Genomic DNA, 16,027 nt, shown 5'->3' with positions numbered 1-16,027 from the left:
AACAGGTTCAGGTCTTACGTTAGGCCCCACCTGATAGTAGGTTTGTGAGGTAATCAAGTGGGCAGGACTCTTCAGTCTGCCCGGGTATGATGTTTGAAAATGATGGTCATGTTATAGTGTATGTTGTTTTTCCTCTTCTGATTTCAGGTTCGGTGACCGGGATGGTATGGATCATGGGCCATTCCTATGTCTGTTGGGGGGCACGGAGAGGGGACGTGAGGTACGATGGTAGGCAGTTGGGTTTTGATAGAAAGGAAGCCTACATTAAATGGTTTGGAGTCCCGGGAATGCTATGGGGCCGGGTGGTTCCTGAGGTGCAGCGTTATGCAGCCAGGGACAGACCGCCTGATGTGTTAGTACTACATGTGGGCGGCAATGATTTGGGGATTAGGTCCATGTTGGACATTACACGAGATATCAAATCAGATATTGACCGCTTGATGGAGCAATTTCCTGATATGATCGTGGTATGGTCAGATATAGTGGCGCGCACGACATGGCGAATGGCCAGATCGGTGGAAGGTATTAATAGAGCCAGGAGGAAGATTAATAGGGAGGTGACCAAATTTATGGTACGGAAGGGAGGGTTAGCAATACGTCATCTAGAGTTGGAATTTGAGACCTGGAGATACTTAAAAAAGGATGGGGTTCATTTAAACGAGGTAGGCATAGACATGTGGGCTTTGGGCCTTCAAGACGGTATACAACGAGCACTTCGGGTGTGGAGGGGCTTCCAAGGGTAAGGGGATTACCCTTGTTTGCTGTGGCGGACGTTGGTCTGGGCAGGAAGAAGATATCAGAAGGATGAGATCGGGACTATCGTTGGAGGGGTCCTGATGGTGGTTCCCGGTTGACGGAGGTCAGCCGGGAAGGGATAATGGGGCACTGCGGTCAGGGGTAGTCTTTGAGCCAGCTTGTCGGCTTGAGGCAGTGATAATACATTTGAGAGGGACTGCAGTGCAAGAAGGTGTATTAACACAGAGGTTTATTGAGTGCCTGCTCAGACCAACGTTAGATTTCAAAGGTTTTTTATAACAGATATGTTTTTTCCATTTAAACGTTTTTATATTTTTGATATTTGAGTCATTATATTTGTTAAATAAAGTAGGCTGCTACGGCCTTTGTTACCCCAAGAGTACGGTGTGGTCTCGGTTACTGAATACGGTTAGAAGGGGGGTAGTATAGTTTATGGGAGTTAAACACATCTGTTATACAACAGTCAAGATTTCTACACGAATCCAACCCCGTGAAGGTAGATCGACACCATCTCTTCATGTAATGATAACTAATACTCCAACATGACATCTCTCTGTTAGATTGGGAGAATATCTGGGAAGCCACCTCCAAAGTCTCCCGCTGTGTCGCACACAAAGAAGCCGCGTATAAAATTCTACTATTCTGGTATAAAACTCCAGAACGCCTACACACATACAACCCGACAACCTCAAAAACGTGCTGGAGATGTAATAAAGCTGTGGGCTCACACTTTCATATTTTCTGGGAATGTCCTCTAGTCACCCAATTTTGGGCTCAAATACATACGGTCCTGGAAAGGTTGATGGGGGTCTCTGTCCCTCTAAACCCTATACAATACGTATTAGGCCTTCCTGTCCCCGGTATCCACAAATCTAAAAGACTAATGCCTTTCATATTATTAGCTGCTAAAAGAACTATTCCCAAACTATGGTTTTCTACCGCCTCTCCCACTCTATTGCAAACCCTCTCCATCCTGTCGGACATACGGAGAATGGAATACCTAACAGCCGAAGTTGAGGGTTCATCACATAGACTTTCACAAACATGGAAGGCATGGGATGAATCTGAATATAGCTCTGAAACATACAGTCCTATTTAAGTAATAGCTGATTTGTTTAGTCATTTTATCCTTAGGATGTCGCTGACTCCACTAAGAGTTGATTATGACCTCTTATCATTGATTTCTTGAGCTGTTTTTGTACCCCTTACAGATATTGATGATATATACCAATGAAACCGAATAGTACATATGGAAAACAATACTCTTATCTAGATGGATTTTCCAATATCTCTGTATTTAAAAAGTACTGCATTGCTTTCAGACCAGAGGGCTGAGGCTAGTTCGTAGATGGCCTGAAGTTTGGCTGAATCCATAAGCAGCCTTTTGACTATATAACCAATGAAAGGAACCGAGATTTGCTCAAAGAGGCACTTCTCCAGCTTTGTGTACAGGTGATGGTTCCAAAGACGTTGAAGAAAAAACTGCAATCCAAAATCCATACCAGACCCTTATCTGAGCATACAGTCTGGCAGGTTAGAAAAGGGGGAGGGACGAGCAAGCCCCTTCTGAACCATACCAGGCCACATGCCCTCTGCCCCAAAGCACCTTGTCCCCATATTGATGGGATCAAGGGTCTCTTCCCCACAACCCTGGGCTGTAATTGTGGGGGTCTGCGGGTGGGGGGGGGCTTATCGAAATCTGGAAATCCCCTTTAACAAGGGGGCCCCTAGATCCTGCCCATGTGAATGAGTATGGGGTACTATGTAAAAATGTAGTAAACACAGACAATTGCTGTATTAAAAACATTTAAAAAAAAAAAAAAAAAAAAAAAAAACAAAAAAAAACAAAAAAAAAAAAAAAAAACAGTGTCCCCAGATGTAAATCCATTGTCAATCAAGCCGCCCTGCTGAACCCGGGTAAGAGCGGGCCTACCTTGTGACGTCACCTGGTGGCACCGCTCTTGTGATTTCACTGACTGGTGCATGCTGGTGTCAGTGATGTCACAAGGGGAACGGTCAGATGGCGGAGGAGGCATTCAGTGGTCGGCCATCAATGAGTGTGGAGCTTTTTTTTTTTTTTTTTTTGGGTGCGGCAGCGGCATGATGGTCGATGGACACTTACATTTTTTTAATAAAGGAATTGTCAAAACCTGCCTCTCCCTATACTCATTCACATGGGGGGGGGGGGGGATCTTGGGGCTTCCAGATTCCGATAAGCCCCCCACCTGCAGACCCTACAACCACAGCCCAGGGTGGGGGAAGAGACCCTTGTCCCCATCAACATGGAGACAAGGTGCTTTAGGGTGGGTGGAAGGGGAGGGCAAGAGCAATTTTTTTTTTTATTCAGCTGTCAGCAGGGAAGCCCATTGACAGCTGATGACTTATCCAGTTAAGGACACTGCAGCCAGCTTCCCGGCCCAGCTCCTTAACAACCAGCTTTTATTGCGTCCTGATTGGACAAAGTTTTGCCCAACCAGGGTGCAGAATGCACTGTGCAGCACGCAGTACACCCGCCGAACACCCTGCAAATTCAGAGGTTCTCCGAACGGGTGAACAGCCAATGAAAGGCCCAAACTCATGCTCTGGCCAAACTGTTCACCCTCATCACACTCCTAAATCTTTAAGATTTCAGAAATTAAGGGTGGCGGGTACCCATTCTTCATGGTGATGGCATGAAGGCCTCTATAGTCAATGCAGGGTCGGAGCATACCATCTATTTTCTTCACAAAGAAGAAGGCAGCCCTGTGGCAGAATTGGACTTTCAGATGAATCCTTTTTGTAGATTCTCAAGGACTTACTGTCAGGAACCACGAATCATACAGAGACAGAAAATGCAGTAAAAAAAAAAAAAAAAATCACACCTTTTAATAAAATGGTACATATAGTAAACGTTATCAAAACATAGCCATAGTTCAGTAGCCAAAGCAGATAGTAAGCACAAGCCACTAAATAAGGAAGCCAGAGATCCGCGTAGTCAGAGGCAGCAGACAGGATCAAGAACCAGAAGGGAGGTCAGCCAGGCAAGACTTCAACAGGAACACAGCAGACAGTCTCCAGATATGTTTGACCAAGGCAAAGGCACAGAAGGAATGAACCAGGCAGTTTAAATAGCCAGAAGGGGTTGGCTGTAGGCTGGACTGATGAGCAGGAAATGATCACCAGGTGAGCTACCTGTGGAACGATGAGTGCTGGCAATTAACTGACAGCTGAGCAACCTGAGCACTGAGAAGGTTAAGCTGAGACACGGCTTGAGTTCTGAAAACAGAGAGAGGGTATACTCGACCCCAAGGTGGGGTAGTCCCAGGTTGAAGAAGATTAATGGGGCAGCTATAGGTATGATGATGAGGAGGCAGCAGATGGTCAGCAGCCTTACTAAAAAACTATTTGGAAGGCCTGGTAATGTTGCCAGAGCATCTGAGAGGTGGTGACCTCACTCACAGATACAGAAAGAGGTGGAAGCACCTTGGAGAGACAAATGTGATGGCATTGTGACCCCCAATACAACACCTGACCAGGAGTTCCAATCTACATGGGGGGCATGTTTTTGCAAACACATCCTTCTAAACGACCAAGACCTGAGGGTTTCCTGGACAAACAGGTAAGGACTTTAAATATGGGACCGTTGACCCCTCAGTAAAGGCATAGGCCAAGTTTCAGGCAACGAAATCGCTCTTAGGGCGTATCTGCCCTAACTGCATGGGTTCTTCAGATGCGGGTATAGTTGTAAAGGTGGCTTATTTAAGAGCTTTCTGGAACACCGATACTAAACAACCTACTGGGGGAGGGGGGTGGATGTGGGCCAGTCCTCTCCAGATTAAGCTAGTAAAAGCAGGCATCAATTTGAATGCTAAAGGCAATCAAATCATCCCAGGTGGAGGGTATGGTTCTGCCAGCTAGTTAGTCCTTAAAACGATCTGCTAAGTCCTGCCAAAATGTAGCAGTCATTATTCCAAGCTAGTTCAGAGGTCTAGGCAAAACTGAACCACATACTGACCTATAGAATTGCTTCCTATGCAAAGCCAAAGAAGTGCCCCAGCAGCGAATGAGGCCCTTCCTGGCACATCAAAGGTCCTACTGAAGGCTCACTGGAAAGGATCTTGGCACTCCCATATTGGTGAGGCCCAGGAAACAGCATCACCGGCAAGAAGTGATATGACGTATGCTTAACTGGCATATGCAGCATCAAACATCTAATAGTGAACAGTCCTTATTAAAGAAGAGTGATATAAGAAGCAGAGTGATAAGTAGACAGTAGTGCCAAAAATCTTAAAGTTGAGATTCGTAGTCCATATGTAGACTTCTGAACACAGTATAGTCCCCTTCAACCCCCTGTGCAAGGAAAACCTCCACTGGTGATAAAAAATGCCTGCTTACCAGATGTACTGGACCTTAAAAAAAGGGCAGTAACGCTTGTGGCCGATTACCCCGTCAGGGCCTTTAGGTTGCAATCCGACCAAAGATCTGTGGTCCTGCAGGCGATCTCTCACTCCCGATGTTAGGAAGTTCCACTCAAAAATAGTAAAGAAAACTCCACATTGTGTAAATCTAACGATTTGTTTGTTATCGTTGGATTCACACGATGTGGAGATCACCTGCAAGACTGAATTACAAAGTCAGGGGTGTTTTTTGAAGCACTTGATTAGAGCCAGAGGCTCTAATAGGCTTCAAAATATGGTGGGCTCATGGCACAGAGCATTGCGCCATGAGCCCACCCAGGTGTTACAAAAGCAAATGAATATTCACTATTGATACACTGAACCTCAATCCGGCCAATCAGAAGCAGGTCTGAGACCCGTTTTCCGATTGGCCAAAAAAAGGGAAGAGTCTCAATTGGCTGCCGAGGAGGGAGGAAACGGAAGCTGCCGCAACGCCCGTGGAAAGCAACAGAAGCCACTGCCGAAGTCCGTGAAAAGCGCTGCCCACCATAGATGGGGTAAGTGCTCCAGACCCGACCGGCGGGGTGGTGTTACTGTTTACCACCCCCCACAAAAAAAAAAAAAAAAAACTAGAGTTAGACTTACCAGTAACTCTGTTTCTCGGAGTGGTCCAGGACAGCACTAGAGAGATAGGCTCCACCTCCGGAGGCAGGAAATACATATTCAGATCTTTAAAGGGCGGCTTCTGTCCCTCTTCCTCAGTCTTTAACCGAGAACTTCCCCGGAACAGCTTCTGAAACAACACTCGTTCAAAGTTATAACAGCATATAGGGAGGCAATCCCTGCTGTCCTGGATGACTCCTAGAAACAGAGTTACCGGTAAGTCTAACTCTAGTTTTCTCTAGTCGTCTGTCCAGGACAGCACTAGAGATGATCAATGGGAACTTTCCACATTTGGAGGGGACTACCGCCTGCAGGACTTTTCTCCCGAACGCTTGGTCTTGCGCTGAGATAAGGTCTAATCTATAACGCTTCATGAAAGTCGGAGTAGTTTGACCATGTTGCTGCTCGGCAGATGTGTTCTGGTGTTGCTCCAGCTTGCTCCACCAAAGAAGCCCATGTGGAGTGAGCCATGGGTGAAAAAAAAAAGGGACATTTCTTTTTTAAAATGTTGTAAGCTTACACAATAGCTTGTTTAATCCACCTTGCGATTGTGCCTTTTGAAGCTTGGGACCCCAATTTTTTTCCCCGAATGCAAAATAACGATGTGACGGGAGGGCCCGTGGAACTCAGAATCTCTTGGAAAGTAGGGGATGCCCTTGTTTCAGCTCCCCATACACCTCTTATGTCTAAGTCACCCTGTGTTATCCTGGCACAGGGTGAGTGAGAAAATATATCTTGGACTACTTAAAATGGGACAGTAATATTTGTCCACAATATCTCCCAGGATGTATGAAGAGACTATTCTTGGTTTGTTTGATTCTGAACTCAACATGTTAATTGAGTGAGCTGATCACATTGTCCTCTATAAAATGTAGGAGACTGGCCGACTCCTATTGGAGCTTCTGCTATTGTGAGAAAATGTCCTGTGGTTGTACTTATGATAATTAACTCTGTTACGGTGTGAAGCTCGGTGCCCACAAATCTGTGTCCTACAGGTCATGTCTCTGAGTCATCTGGTCTGGGTAAATGATTTAGTAAACTAGCTCATGTTAATTAGGCTACATTTGTATTGTTAGAGTAATATGAGCAGGAGGGGGGGAACCTCATCTTCTCCTGTATATAAGACTGTATTCTGGTACTAATAAAGAGAAAGTCCATGTTAGCATCTAAGTAAGTGTCGCCTTGTTCTATGCTTGGGAGCGGTTGGAATATCTGATATCTGTATCCAGACTACAAGGAAGTGGTATACTGACGGAAGCACTCAGAGTGTGGGACGTTCCGTGACAAACGACAATTCCAGATCCCGTAAGACACGGGCTCTCACATCCAGTTTGTGGAATTCTGTTCCCTTTGGATTGGTGGGAGACCCACAGAACGAAGGCAAAACAATTTCCTGAGTCCTGTGGAATTTTGACACTATAGGCAAAAAACCTGGGTCTGTACGTACCACCAGCCTGTCTTCAAAAATTTGCAGAAAAGTCTCCTTAATGGAAAGTGCCTGCAGCTCGCTAATGCGTCTAGCTGTGGATATGGCCACTAAAAAGTCAGTTTTGAGCATGACCCATTTTAAAAAAGGACAGCTATTCCTTTTGTGACCATTTTATCCAACCTTGCAATACTGTCGACAGGTCCCATTTTGGCAGAATCTTGAATGGAACAGGTCTAATCCTGGCTAACCCCTTAAAGAACCTGCTAACTAGCGGGTCTAACGCCAGGGGTTGCTCAAAAGAAAAGGAAGAAGGACACGGCTGAAACCTGCACTTTTAATGTGCTAATGGCCAGTTCTTGATCCGCACCGTCTTGTAAAAACTCCAAGATGGCTGGGATACCAGACTCCTTGGTATCTAACCATGAACAAAAAAACTTTCCAAAATGTAACATAAATTGCTTGGGTTACCTTTTTTCTACTAGAAAGAATTGTGGTTACCACCCTGTCCGAGAGCCCCTTATGCCGCGTACACACGAGCGGACTTTCCGTTGTCGTAAAGTCCATCAAAAAGTCCGGCGGGCAAAGTCTGCCGTAAAGTCCGGTCGTGTGTACGCAGCATTAGACTTCAGGAGGCTTTCTTCAGACACCAAGCTGACAATATTAGAGTCTGTATTTTTGGTAACAGGCCGTGGGACAGCATATCCTTTCTCTCGGGTAGCATGAGGGGAGGCTCCTCTGTCAGGTGTAACAGTGTGGAAAACCACGGCCTCTTCGCCCAAACGGGACCACTATTATCACTGCGGTACGCTCTTGAACGAATTTCCTCAGGACCAGGGGAATACGTTTAAACGGTGTGGGGGGGGGGGGTGTAACAGATGGGAAAGTCCCACCTCTGGGCCAAGGCGTCTATCCCCTTGGCCCATACTTCTCTTTCTAGTGAGAAGTACACTGAAACCTTGGCATTTGATTTGTTGGTGAACAAGTCCACCTCAGGGAGTCCCCATTTCTCTACTATTAGCTGGAAGATCTCCCTGTTTAGTGACCATTCTGCCTGCCTGCCTCTGCCACTGCGGCTGGTTGTTTTGGGGTTTCAAGGTTTGCCAGCATTGACTTAATGGCAATCAACGGAAATCAATTCCTTGCATGCCCCCGTTGCCTCCTTGTAAACCAATTTGTCAATACAGGGTTTACAGAGAGACTTGTTCCACCCTTCCTTAAATTTGTTCGTACATGACAGACACCTCTTCTTCCCCCCTGACCTCTCCAGTTCTCTGGGCTGAGCCTGAGACAAGAGAAGGAGAGAAGAGAAGGAGGCAAAGGAAGGGGAAAAAAAACCCCAAAAAGACAAGATGCCGTCAGCAAAAACCTTAACAATCTGTGGGTGTCCTTCACCAACACCTATGTGCACCCCCACCAGCTGCTGATGGGATTCACAGGCCTCTTTAGTCTGGATCCCATCTCAAAAGAGGGGGGGGGGGACGGGACAAAAAAGGGCTACATAAGAGTCCGTCAACCCCCCCCCACCCTGTAGGTCCAAGGCACCCCTGTGTCCATCTACCCAAGCTGGGTTGGCCCACTGCCACCTGGTTCAGCTGGATCCATGCTGTCTGTTCCTTGGAGCATCGCCAAGTTGACAATTCTAGAGTCTGTTGCTGTGGATCCGTACCGCTGTCCCATCCTGTGCCTGGCGTTTTTAAATGAACCGACATGGCTCCGTTGTCCACGCTCGCCGCATGACCCAGAACCGGAAGTGGTGCACCGGAAGTCCTCACCCTCCTCCTGTGTTTCACAGGCCGGAACTCGAGGCCTACTCCCGCCCCCCGCCGGGACCCATGCCAGGATACCATAGTATCCGGCCAGCCATGCGGGGAACGTCCGCACCCCCGGGCTATCGTGGAGGAGGATGCAGGTGCCAGCTCCCTTGCAGCCTGACCGGGGGACCCAGATGTCTGCCACCTTTCCAGGTATTGCATACCTCCTTTCCCCTCTCCCGTAGGTAGCTCCCAGGCTCAGGGCAAGGAGAGCTCCATTTTTCCAGCCTCCTCCCCCAGTGGAGGAAACAAAGACTGAGGCAGAGGGACGGAAGCCGCCCTTTAAAGATCTGAATATGTGTTTCCTGCCTCCAGAGGTGGAGCCTCTCTCTAACGCTGTCCTGGACAGACGACTAGAGAAAATTACCATTGGCCACCACTGTAATTGGCACCTAAATCCTATGTTGGTGGCAAGAATAATAACAAAATTTTAGTACTGCTGAAAACTCTCACCCCCCCAACTAATGCAACCATCACATCTAAGGGCTGGTAAGCTGCAATGTATTCTTTTTTATTTTTGGGTTTACATCCTTGGGGCAACAGTTTTAAATCATTTGAAAAAGAGGTTTAAGCCAATTGATTAAATATGGACCTTTGGTAGCACCCCCGGCAGTGATATATGGTTTGTCCCAACCTCTGTAGTCGTCAATGTTGCTTGACAGCTTGGTCTGTATTTAATGTGGATAACACTATGACAAAAGGAGTCTTTTCTTTTTCACGCTATCATGGCAACACAGTATTTAAAGATTAACTTGAGGAAAACCGGAGTTAGACTTACCGGTAACTCTTTTTCTAGGAGTCTTCCAGGACAGCCTCTGAGATGGGGCTCCTCCCTCCGGGACAGGAAACACGTATACCAATTGTCTTAAAAGGCGGTCCTCCAGGCCTCCCTCTTCAGTTAACCAAAGAACTACCGGAAGGCACTGAAAGACATAATACACTAACACCACGTCAGTACATAACTCCAACACCAGTTAAATATAAACACCGGGTGGGAACCAGGCTGTCCTGGAAGACTCCTAGAAAAAGAGTTACTGGTAAGTCTAACTCCGGTTTTCTCCTTTCGTCTTCCAGGACAACCTCTGAGATGATAAGCAAGAAACTTACTTTGTCAGGGCAGGACCACTGCCTGGAGGACCTTTCGTCCAAACGTCTGCTCTTTGTCAGACAATAAATCCAGACGGTAATGTCTAGCAAACGTTGAGTAGCTGGACCATGTTGCTGCCTTGCAGATGACCTCCGGAGAGGCTCCAGCCCTCTCTGCCCATGAAACCGAGACTGCCCTGGTGGAATGTGCCTTAACTAATGGTACTTGTCTACTTTCCAACTTATCGGCTTCTATTATTGCCATTCTTATCCATCTGGCGATGGAAAATTTAGAGGCCCTGCAACCTTTGCGGGCCCCTGAAAAATTAACAAAAAGAGTCCGAGTTCCTAAAACCTCTAGTGACTTCTAAATAAACTAAAAGGCTTCTCTTAACGTCCAATAAACTGCTTCTGAGGTGGAATGGAAAGTCGGCAGGACAATGTCCTGGCATCTATGGAACGTAGATGCTACTTTAGGAAGAAAACTGGGATCTGTCTTCAGAATGACCCTGTCCTCCCAAATCAACAAAAATGGCTCCCTAATAGAGAGCCTGCAAATCACTCACCATTCTGGCTGATGTGATAGCTATCAGAAAAACCGTTTTGAGTATCACCCATTTAAACCCAGAATTCTCCAGGGGTTCAAAGGGACTACCAGTATGTGCTCTGGGGACCAATGCTAGATCCCAAGTGAGGCAGGCTGCAACCCTCACTGGCCTGGACCTTGACAGTGCTTTGAAGAATTTTTTAACAAATCAATTCTGCTGAAGTGAGGTCTGCAAGAAAATACTCCAAGGCCACAGTCTGAACCGTCAGTGTACTAACCAAAAGGCCCAGTTCTACCCCTGCCTGAAGAAAATCCAGGACTGCCGGAATACCAGGATGACTCAGCCCCTGCTCTACCAACCAGGAATGAAATCTTTTCCATACCTTGGTATAAATTGCCCTGGTTACCAGTTTACGGCCCTCGAGAAGAGTTCTAATTACTCTATCTGAAAACCCCTGCGCTCTCAACAGCTGTTCCTCAGATACCAGGCTGATAGCCTCAGACTATCTGAGGGTGTAGAATCGGTCCCTGGGAAATCAAATCCTCTCTGACCGGGAGGGGTAAAGGAGGACAAATGGCCAGTCTCTTCAGGATGGCAAACCAGGGCCTTTTTTGGCCAAAATGGCGCCACTAAGATGAGATTCGTCGATTCTGCCAGAAATCTTTGAAGGACTGCAGCTATCAGCCGAACTGGAGGAAAGGCATAACACAGGTTGAACTGCCAAGGGTTGGCAAAGGCGTCTATTCCTGTGGCCTGATCCCGTAGGTGGACAGAAAAGAACTTTGCCAACTTCTTGTTGGCCTCCGAGGCAAAGAGGTCCACCTCCGGTTGTCCCCAACACTGTACAATCTCCCTGAAAACATGTATGTTGAGGGACCATTCGTCCTGATACACATGTTGGCGGCTGAGAAAATCTGCCAGTGAATTTTGAGAGCCCTTCAGGTGAATGGCTGACAATGAGGCCAAATAGGCTTTGTTTTCTGCCGTCCCAGAAACACAGCATGAGATTCTGCAAAGGTCGCTAATAAATTCTTGCCCAAAGAACAGCAGGTAAACAAGACGTCATCAGACCCAGAACTCTCATAACCTCCCTGATCGGCACTACCTGATTGGATTGAAGCTGGGCTACTGCCTGATCCACCTTCAAGATTTTCTCCCTGGGGAGGAACACTTTCGTCTCCACTGAAGAAATCCTGTACCCCAAATAGAGGACCTCCTGTGATGGGGTTAGCTGGGATTTTTCTCTGTTGACTAGCCACCCGAGAGATAGGAGGAAATTCTGGACCTCCTGCAGATCCTTCTCTAGTTCAAGAAAAGAGGGGGCCACAAAAAGAAGATCGTCCAGGTAGGGAATCACTGGAATTGCCCTGACTCTTAGCGGAGCTAAAGTCTCTGCTAGCACCTTCGTGAAGATCCTCGGTGAAGAGGGCAGACCAAAGGGTAGTGCCCGGATCTGGAAGTGCAGTCCAGCTCTCTCCGAGCTAACGGCAATGGTGGAGTTTAGCACCTTACTCTTCCCCAGCAGGACAGAGGGGTGCCCAGGCAGAGGAGAGTCAACGCCAGGGGCTCTTCACAGGACAGTCCTGACACATGGAGATCCCTTGGTTCCTTAGCGTGCTCCTTCCCGTCCGGCAGGAAACACAATAACTGAAGAGGGAGGCCTGGAGGACCGCCTTTTAAGACAATTGGTATACGTGTTTCCTGTCCCAGAGGGGAGGAGCCCTATGTCTCAGAGGCTGTCCTGGAAGACGAAAGGAGAAATAATATTCCACATACTGCATCACAACTGTTTTGTGGATGATACCTTGTTTTTTTCAGGAAAAATTGGGCTTTCATTTGCTGGTAAATGGTAATGGACATCTCCTGCTTTTTTTTTTAATTATTACTATATTATTAGTATTATTATTATTAATAAAGAAAAACTCGCCCAAAACAGAGAAAGAAAACACGGAGGCGGGCTACACAGTGACTTATCATGCGCCGATCAGAGGCTATCATAGCAATCAGGTGACCCAGAATTAAGAGTTCTGGGTCCTGAGGGTTAGTACGGGGCCCATGGCCCACAGTGACCCCGGGGTCTGTGCTGGGAGCAGGCCATGGCCTGCTCCCAGCACAAAGGGAGGTACTCAAATATGCGGCCCCATGGCAAAAAGCCCAGTGAAGTGAGAACACATATTTGTGTGACATCGGCGTCAAGGGGTTAATCATCATCATAATTTTAAGCTGACAGTTTTTAAACACTGTGATGCCCAGTGACAGCTAGAGCCTTCTGACCTTAGCTGTCACTTTGCCTCTTGCTTTGTGGAGAAACAGACTACTATTGTCAATTTTCCCTTCTATAAAAGGTCAGTTGCCTGATTGTTCTACTGATCTTCTGGCTTCCATATTTTGAGTCTGTAACCTGCGTCTAAGTATGTAGATAAAGTTTTCTACCTTTGCCTGACTTTCCTGATGCATCCCCCATCCCCCATAAGGGCTCGTTCACACATGCGGCTATACTACTTCTCCTATAAAAAGCAATCCTCATCTGAAGCCAGGCCCCATTGACTTGAATGGGTCACGTTTGTTGGCAGTACTACTTCTCTTGCTGTCTCATTTTTGCCACAGCAGGTGTACAGCCCTGAGCGGCTGCATGCCCAAGTTTAGCTGAGCGGTCAGGGTAAGTAAAACTGATGTTCAGCTGCCTGCTTTAACCGCGGCTGCCCATGTGAATGAACTCTTAGGATTACCCAACGCACCCACATTTTACTGCAGTCTTACCTTTTTTTGTAATGTTCATATTCCTTTTTACGTCTCTCCGAAGCAGATGTCAAGTCATCTGCAGGCAAATATTCCTTGAGTTGATACACTTCCATCCCCTTCTTTTTTAATGATTGGCAGGAACATGCATTTTTTTTGGAGACTGGAAATCTAAAACAAATAAATTAAGAGCATTACATTAGAATGTTCTAGATATAGGACCTAACATTTTGAGGTATATACCAAATTCTGACCTTAACCAACACGTCTGTTCACATTTTCTTGTAATCAAAGTTTCACTTTAAACATGAATTTTGACCCTCATGTTTTAAAACATGGCAGAGAATCATGGAATAAAATGTAAAACTCTGTTTCATATCCAGTCACTGATCTGACATATTTCAATCACTGACCTGGAGACTTCTAGATCAGATGTCTAAGGGCCATGTGTTCATGTGGGTGTGTTCAGGAATGAAAGTGCGTTGAATTTGGGCAGTGCTTTTATTTGAATGGGCTGCCTCATCTGACCAAAATACCATGCCATTTTTTAGTGCACGTAAATACCTTAAATATGTGCTGCACACCAAACAAAATAAGTTTAAAACATTAAAAAACAGTCCGTATGCTATCCTAAACAATCAAGAAAACCACCAACGTGTATCATTCAGTACTCCAGGTGCAGTCATTGGACTGGAACTCACCATATCAGAATAACTACCTATTTAGGTATAGAACTGAAGGTTTTTTTTTTTTTAAATTGAAGGAGGGTTATAACCCTTGTTGTTTTTTTAGATCAGCATCCCATTGGGATCAGGAAGTGACAGGAAATCTCTCCAAAGTGGAGGGAATCCCTGGTTGTTATCAGGGACACTAGAATTAGTGTTCCCATTGAAGGATTCCTTCCTGTTCTGGTGACAAATCAAATTTTGGGATTTCACTTTTGGTAAGAACGCTCACCTGGACAAATAGAGAGAGTGAATCACCCTAACAGTGACAAAGACTGCAATAAAAACCCAGTGGGTGTTGTAATCCCTCTCCACAATATCCAAAACTAAAGTTTTGCTTTTACTTATATGTATGTAGTGCCCTCCTTGCCAGGATAGAAGATGACATGCCTTGACTGCGCAGAGAGAGGGCTGGCATTACTCCAGGGTTGATCCATGGCTGCAGTGGAGATCACTACAACAATGATGGGTACCAGTCACTTTAGTCTTTCAAGTTTTATTGCTCCAGCTCACAGAGTTAGAGGGTTAGGGTACAATTCTCCATTAGCAACAGGGCTCCAGACTCCACCACACTCCTGCTCTCACAGTGGATAACGAATACCATGGTACATTGAAAAATAAAAGACCTTCATGCAATCACAAACAGCACAGTCTGTAGGACTCCACAGCCAGACAGCGGGTATTTTTGAGCATCATCCTCAATTTGAAGGAGAGCCAGGATTCTCTGAGGGCAGACACTGATCCTCCTCCAGAAGGACTTCCATACTCTGGCTCTTCCACCTTTAATGCTACACCCTCAACTAGGCAGGGCAGCTTGAGGAATTCTGTGTTATATAGGTCCCAAGCTTACACAACACAAACTTTTGCACATCCACAGGCCACAGCTCGTAAAGCACCTGGGGGGGTTGGAGAGAGTTCACCAGAACACTTTCCAACTATTTATAGCCTCCCTCAGCATGCACCACCTCCTAGTGGAGGCCAGAGAGGACATAAATACTCAATAGCACAAGATTGTCACCGCCACCATTACTAGTGCCCTGAATGCCAGTGACACCCTAATACTTACCTGAGCCCCATCTTTCTCCAGTGATGTGCACGAGAGCCTCAGCTGTCCAGGGACTCCTCCCTCCTCATTGGCTGAGATAGCAGCAGGGCACCACTGCCTCCCGCTGATGTCAAAGTCAGTGAGCCAATGAGGATAGACAGGGGGTGGGGCAAACCACATCTCAGTGTCTGAATGGACACACCGAGCAGCAGCATTGTGCAGCTTTGGTCAAAGCTGCACAGTTTGCTTTTACCTACAGATGTCCCTTACCTGCATAGACAGCTTTTTAGTAAAGGTGAACTAGCTTTTTAACAACACCCCAAAACGTACATTTTCTCATGCAAAAAACACACAAGGCTCACTGCCCAAAAAAGGTGCAGGAGCTACATTGACATGTAGGGTCACCCATTGAAGTGAACTGGCTGCCTCATGCCGTTACACAGGTGTGAATGGAGACAAAGATGCCGAACCAGGGAATCATTCATGAAAGCCAGTTCTGGTTGCTGTAGGTTACTACAATCTGCTTTCCCTTAGTATAGTGTAGAAATCTCTTATGTAAAAAAAACAGATGCTTCTACTGCCTCCTTATGAAATGCTTGTTGCCAAGTTAACAAAATGTCTTTAACCTTTTTGGAGTCTCTGACCTGGTATGTGCATGGCGACCAGGAGTTCTAAATTCACTTCATAGCTTGTCCCATGCTTGGTCTGTGGTTTCACTACAGAATTCAGTAATGACATAAAGCAGCAGTTCCCAACCTCAGCCCTCAAGTATTCACCTTGCACAGCCCCCCTTTACACCAATGCGATTTGACCATTCCAAATTGCATGACTAGTCGCCCCCCATTGCCG

The 16,027-nt window shown here is 46.4% G+C and overlaps 1 protein-coding gene across 4 annotated transcripts in view; it reads right to left on the bottom strand.

The window, feature by feature from the left end:
• LOC141114250 (beta-1,4 N-acetylgalactosaminyltransferase 2-like) overlaps nt 1–16,027 on the bottom strand; it is a 286,060-nt gene that overhangs the window by 119,011 nt on the left and 151,022 nt on the right. For all 4 annotated transcript variants that reach the window (XM_073607826.1, XM_073607824.1, XM_073607827.1 and 1 more), the window contains exon 2: nt 13,430–13,579. In XM_073607826.1, the coding sequence (XP_073463927.1) occupies nt 13,430–13,579 (150 nt within the window). The remainder of the gene's footprint in view (nt 1–13,429; nt 13,580–16,027) is intronic.

The sequence above is a fragment of the Aquarana catesbeiana genome, linkage group LG12 (assembly GCF_042186555.1).
Source record: "Aquarana catesbeiana isolate 2022-GZ linkage group LG12, ASM4218655v1, whole genome shotgun sequence".
NCBI lineage: Eukaryota > Metazoa > Chordata > Amphibia > Anura > Ranidae > Aquarana > Aquarana catesbeiana.
Note: the sequence above shows the minus strand (reverse complement) of the source record. Positions and strands in the feature narration are given on the sequence as shown.